The following is a 5,848-nucleotide window of genomic DNA, read 5'->3' on the forward strand; positions in this document are numbered from 1 at the left end:
GACAAACACTAATAATTACAGTTATAAGGAAAGCAATAGGCTATTTTGCTCTCCAGGACCTCTGGCTGGTGGGTGAAACACCAGGGCAGACGAGCCTCAGTACATTTCACACATGAGCATAACGTGGAGAACCTTTGTGTGAGTTGCTGACTAACTCCCAGCTCAGTTGGGTTGAGACTAGTCTTACTGTTCTCAGAGCTGTCAAAGCTGGAAGGCAGGAGAAATTTTCCCTGACTAAAGGAAACCAAAAATGCAATCTTCATGTTTCATAACTTTTCTAATAAACCGATGTGATCTCACTCTTTGTGAAGCCCGGCCCTTCCCAACCTGCAGGCTCACCTTCCAGGACTGAGCCCAACCCAGTTACTCCATATATAAGCGGCTGCCGGGAAGCTCCTCGTACAGACCTGCTCCTCTCAGCCCTACACTCCACTCCTCGCTTCTGCCTCAGTCTCTTCTTCTTCAGGAACCATGTCTTGCAAATCCATCGTGAAGACCCAAAGCAGCAGCCGCAGGGGCTTCAGTGCCGGCTCAGCCAGAGTCCCTGGGGTCTGCCGCTCTGGCTTCAGCAGCGTGTCCCTGTCCCGCTCCAGGGGCAGTGGCGGCCTCGCTGGAGTGTGTGGAGGAGCTGGCTTTGGCAGCCGCAGCCTCTATGGCCTGGGAGGCTCCAAGAGGATCTCCATCGCAGGGGGCAGCTGTGTCATCGGTGGCGGATATGGCGGCAGAATTGGAGCTGGCTATGGCTTCGGAGGTGGAGCCGGGAGTGGATTTGGTTTTGGTGCTGGGGCTGGTAGCGGCTTTGGGTTCGGTGGTGGAGCTGGCTTTGGAGGTGGCTTCGGTGGTGCTGGCTTTCCTGTGTGCCCCCCTGGAGGCATCCAAGAGGTGACCGTCAACCAGAGTCTCCTGACTCCCCTCAACCTGCAAATCGACCCCACCATCCAGCGGGTGAGGACTGAGGAGCGGGAGCAGATCAAGACCCTCAACAACAAGTTTGCCTCCTTCATCGACAAGGTGAGCCGGGAGCATCTGCCCCCAGTGGGGATTGCAGAGTGCCCAAGAGAGCCAACTAATGTCCTACCGGGGCAGGAAGACTTGGGGGAGAGGGAAGTGGGACTCAGGCGAGCTCTCCACTGGGATGCAGGACAGGCTCCATGTGGACCCCAGGCAGAAGGTGATGCAAATCATTTATAACTACTCATCCCTCACTTGGCCCCTTTCTTGCTGAGGAAACATTCCCAGTTCTTGATAATCCTGAAGGAAAGAACAGAAAAGGAGAGAGTGCAATGAGATGGCTTGATCTTCTGAATGGTATAAGAAAGTTAAAAAGGTATCGTAGTGGAAACTGCATTTGAGTCATAGATGGATGCTGCAGGGAGGAAAGAAAGCAAATAGCAAAAGGGAATTTGAGGAAACACAACTCAAGTATATATCCATAGAAATACTCACCTATAGAACCAGAAAACGAGCCTTAAGGGACTTTGTATCAGCTGTATTCATGCACTATCTGGGAAACAAGGTTAAATCCAATCATTAATAGAATTGGAATCTAATCATTAGATTATAAACATCTGATATCCCTTAACTGAGGCATGTGCTTTGTAAAAGTTCTGTGCAATATGAGCAAATGCTATGATGAAGTACATTAGTACTTGTTCATGTCAAGAGGAAGACAGGAAGGGTTGAAAGTCCCTGACAGTCTCCATAGTGAGAGGGAGGGAACATCTGACAGCTCCCTGGAGAAACTTGGCCATGAGACCTGTGTGGTATGAAGCTAAAGAGTCAGGGGAGCAGAACTGTCAGCCTCTGTACAGGCTCTGGAGCAGCCCAACCACCGGGCCACCAGAGGGGCCTGGGGACTTGTCAACTCACCGATAACCATCTGTCTCCCTGCAGGTGCGGTTCCTGGAGCAGCAGAACAAGGTCCTGGACACCAAGTGGACCCTGCTGCAGGAACAGGGCACCAGGACCGTGAGGCAGAACCTGGAGCCTCTGTTCGAGCAGTACATCAACAACCTCAGGAGGCAGCTGGATAGTATCCTTGGGGAGAGAGGCCGCCTGGACTCAGAGCTCAGGGGCATGCAGGACACAGTGGAGGACTTCAAGAACAAGTGAGTTACAGGAAAGAAAACACCTTAGATTCCTGAAGCCCACACTGCAGTCTATTAGATGACCAGGTCCAATGAGGGCATGATTCTTAGTAAAACATGTCAATAGACATGACATTACAATTGTTACTAAACACAAACCCTGAAGAACAAAAGGGCCATAAAAGTTAAATGGGAAGAGTAGCAGAGTAAAGAAATTAGAAACCACAAATTACAACCTTTAGGCTTATTGACAGGTCTCATTTGTATATATCCATTCTGGGAAGCGGAGATTCTAGGCTGCTATTTCTGTATCATCTTCACCGCTGACTCAATTAGATTTTATTCCTTTTAATTCCAGATATGAGGATGAAATCAACAAGCGCACGGCAGCAGAGAATGAGTTTGTGAAACTGAAGAAGGTAAGATGGGTCAGATCAGGGGTTCATGCTCCTTTCCTGAAGGGGAGGATTCTGAGAAAAGAATCATCAAGGAGACTAAAACAGGAGCAGGCTGGGCAGGAGGGCTCATCTGATCCCAGTCTGTTGGCTTCTTCCCCAGGATGTGGATATTGCCTACATGAACAAGGTTGAACTACAAGCCAAGGTAGACGCTCTCACAGATGAGATCAACTTCCTAAGAACCTTCTATGAGGCTGTAAGTATCTCTCTGCATTCTGTTTCATTGCCTTTAAAGAGATTTGTGAAGACTAGAATATCTTTGGTCTAGGTATCTCTCTAAAAATCAGGACCAAAGATGATCGGACGATCTCTTGTTCTTCAGGAACTGGCTCAGATGCAAACCCACATCTCAGACACTTCTGTGGTCCTCTCCATGGACAACAACCGCAACCTGGACCTGGACAGCATCATCGCTGAAGTCAAAGCCCAATATGAGGAGATCGCTCAGAGGAGCCGGGCTGAGGCTGAGTCCTGGTACCAGTCCAAGGTGAGTGGTGAGGTGGCAGCTGATGAAGAATCCCTGTGCCTCCCCTGAGAACATCAATGTGGCTATAGACTTCAGTGGGGAAACTACAACTAAGAAGTGGGGGACTTTCAGGGTAGATCTTTTGGGTAATTATGTCCAAGTCTCGTAGGTCAAAGAACCCAGGTTAAGATGAAAGCTAATGTAGATCAAGGTGAGTGACCTTTGTTTTAGCTTTATTTCAATGTTGACTCTCAGCAACAGTACAGAACATTGCTTTTCCTGAAGAGAACCAGTCAGTCAGTGGTCCTACCAAGTATGGTGTGTGATGGGTTTAGAGTGTCAATGAGTTGGTAACACCAGTTTTCTTTAAATGTCTTGTGGAAAACCAGTAGATTCCTTTTTGAAAGATTAGATTAGTGTCTCTGAAGCTTATGAACATCACTTTGTCTCCCTCTGGTTTATAGTACGAGGAGCTGCGGGTGACGGCAGGCAGACACGGGGATGATCTGCGTAACACCAAGCAGGAGATCACTGAGATCAACCGTGTGATCCAGAGGCTGAGATCTGAGATCGATCATGTCAAGAAGCAGGTACAGTGGGGACCATGGAAGAGAAAAGCATCCTTTCCTTCCTAGACCGTCAGGTGTCATCAACCATCATGTAGGAAATTTCTGGGAACTGAGGAAAAGCAGGGAGAGAAGGACATGTATTTCCTCCCTGGGGGAGTTTCCCCAGGTTAGAGAGATGGAGCCCAACTGAAGAGCAGGAAACAAACTCAGGATAGGCCGAATCTCTACTGGTCTTGGGACAAAGATACGGTCTAGAGGCATTGAAATGAGATTCCACAAGGGGAGTGATTGAGTTGACAATTCAAGATGCAAGTTGACAAAGAAGAGTTTAGGACAGATAGTGTGGAGAAGAATGCTGCAAATATGCTCAGATTCATTGTAAAAAGAATCCAAGAAAAGACACAGGAAAAATGAAGGTTGTCCAAAACTGTGAAGAGGAAGGAAGGCAAAGTCTCAACAGCTTAAGATGAAATCATCTCCTCACTGAGGATGTTTCTGGCTTTGTATAAGTTATTGTATATCCACATGAACTTACTCAAACTGTCAACATTGAATACAAGTCAGTGGGTCCATTTCTTCCCTTGTCCCTTGGTCTTTGGGCTGCTGTGGTATCTTCTAGGCTTATCATCATTTGGGTGGTTAACATGGAAAGGAATAGAATTTCTTAAGGTGCTCATAGAATAGTTAAAGTTTGCAGCACTGAGAAAAACTGGACAAAACGAATCAAATGTCCTTTGCCATGAGATCTGGGCTCTAGAGCTCTTCCTCACTGGGAAAGTAGAAGTATGCTTCCTCTCCCCTGGAGCCCAGACTCAGGTTCATCTGCCCCTCCTCCCCTCTAGTGCACCAGCCTGCAATCCGCCATCGCCGACGCTGAGCAGCGTGGGGAGCTGGCCCTCAAGGACGCCAGGAGCAAGCTGACTGACCTGGAGGACGCCCTGCAGAAGGCCAAGCAGGACATGGCACGGCTGCTGAAGGAGTACCAGGAGCTCATGAATGTCAAGCTGGCCCTGGACGTGGAGATTGCCACCTACAGGAAGCTGCTGGAGGGCGAGGAGTGCAGGTGAGTAACTCACACAACCTCCTCAATCAGCTGGCTCCATCTCCAAGGAGTCCTGCCAATGAGCCCACGTGGAAGGCACTCTAGTGCTGGTCATAGTGCTACTCCCAGAAGAGCCCTGGGAAGGCAGGCTCCTGGGGAGTCTCCTCACACGGAGGTTTCCCGTGCGGGCCCAGCTGTGGCTCTGGGCCTCATCATGGCTGTGTCTTCTCTCTCCTAGGCTGAGTGGGGAAGGCGTTGGACAAGTCAACATCTGTAAGTACTTCACCTGCCCCCGGCCCTTGCCCTTGCGTCCCCCTGACTGGACTCTGTGTGGCAGAGTGAGCTCACCATCTTGTCCTGACCTTGCCCCTTGCCTCCACAGCCGTGGTGCAGTCCACCGTCTCTGGTGGCTATGGCGGTGCCGGCGGCTATGGCGGTGCCGGCGGTCTCGGCGGTGGCTTAGGCGTGAGCGGAGGAAGCGGCTACTCCTACAGCGGCGGCCACAGCCTTGGAGGTGGCTTCAGCGCTGGCAGTGGCAGAGCCATCGGGGGTGGCTTCAGCTCCTGTGGGGGCAGCAGTTCCACCATCAAATACACCACCACCTCCTCTTCCTCCAGCAGGAAGAGCTACAAGCACTGAAGGCCTGCCATGGGCTCAAGCTCCCACAATGTCTCAGGCTTCCTCTCCAGCTTCACCACCCTCTCTTCTAGTTGCTTCCTCTCTTCTGCTCCCTTCATCTCTTACTTTGAGTTAGAACTGAAGTTACTGAGTGCCTTTGTCTCCCTCTGCCAATACCTGCTCTAACTGAGCTTCCGTTGCTCACCATCAGAAATTCACACTTGGGTCCTAGTCCAGAAATGGAGTCCCCCTTGCTTTCCACTGGCCCAGGAAGTCCCGTCTCAGAGGTGTTGTGTTCCTCCATTTCAGTGATTGTGGAAGCACAAGTGACTGGTTCTTGGATGTACAGCGTCTGTATCTCTGTGTGCTTCTTCTGCGCTTTGCTCGCTTGTATTGCTAAATAAAGCAGATTTATCACATAATGTGTGGTTTCACATAGCTTTTCTTTGTCTCCAATGGATCTCGAGGTTTTCATCTGATAAATGCCTTCTCAGGAATGAAGCATACTCCCAGTCCCCATGTGCTTCTCCTTTAGAGAACTTTAACAGACAGCACTTTAACATCCTGATGCCAGCAGTCCTCCCAGAACAGCTTGGCATGTGGAGTGG

The 5,848-nt window shown here is 49.9% G+C and overlaps 1 protein-coding gene across 1 annotated transcript; it reads left to right on the top strand.

Moving 5' to 3' along the window:
* Positions 1 to 471: 471 nt before the first annotated feature.
* On the top strand, positions 472 to 5,261 carry LOC136166052 (keratin, type II cytoskeletal 6A-like). The gene is made up of 9 exons (XM_065932079.1): positions 472 to 1,011; positions 1,894 to 2,108; positions 2,446 to 2,506; positions 2,646 to 2,741; positions 2,868 to 3,032; positions 3,476 to 3,601; positions 4,423 to 4,643; positions 4,861 to 4,895; positions 5,005 to 5,261. The coding sequence occupies exons 1-9, from the start codon at positions 472 to 474 to the stop codon at positions 5,259 to 5,261; spliced, it is 1,716 nt and encodes a 571-aa protein (XP_065788151.1).
* Positions 5,262 to 5,848: the final 587 nt, after the last annotated feature.

Source organism: Muntiacus reevesi, chromosome 4 (assembly GCF_963930625.1).
Source record: "Muntiacus reevesi chromosome 4, mMunRee1.1, whole genome shotgun sequence".
Lineage (NCBI taxonomy): Eukaryota > Metazoa > Chordata > Mammalia > Artiodactyla > Cervidae > Muntiacus > Muntiacus reevesi.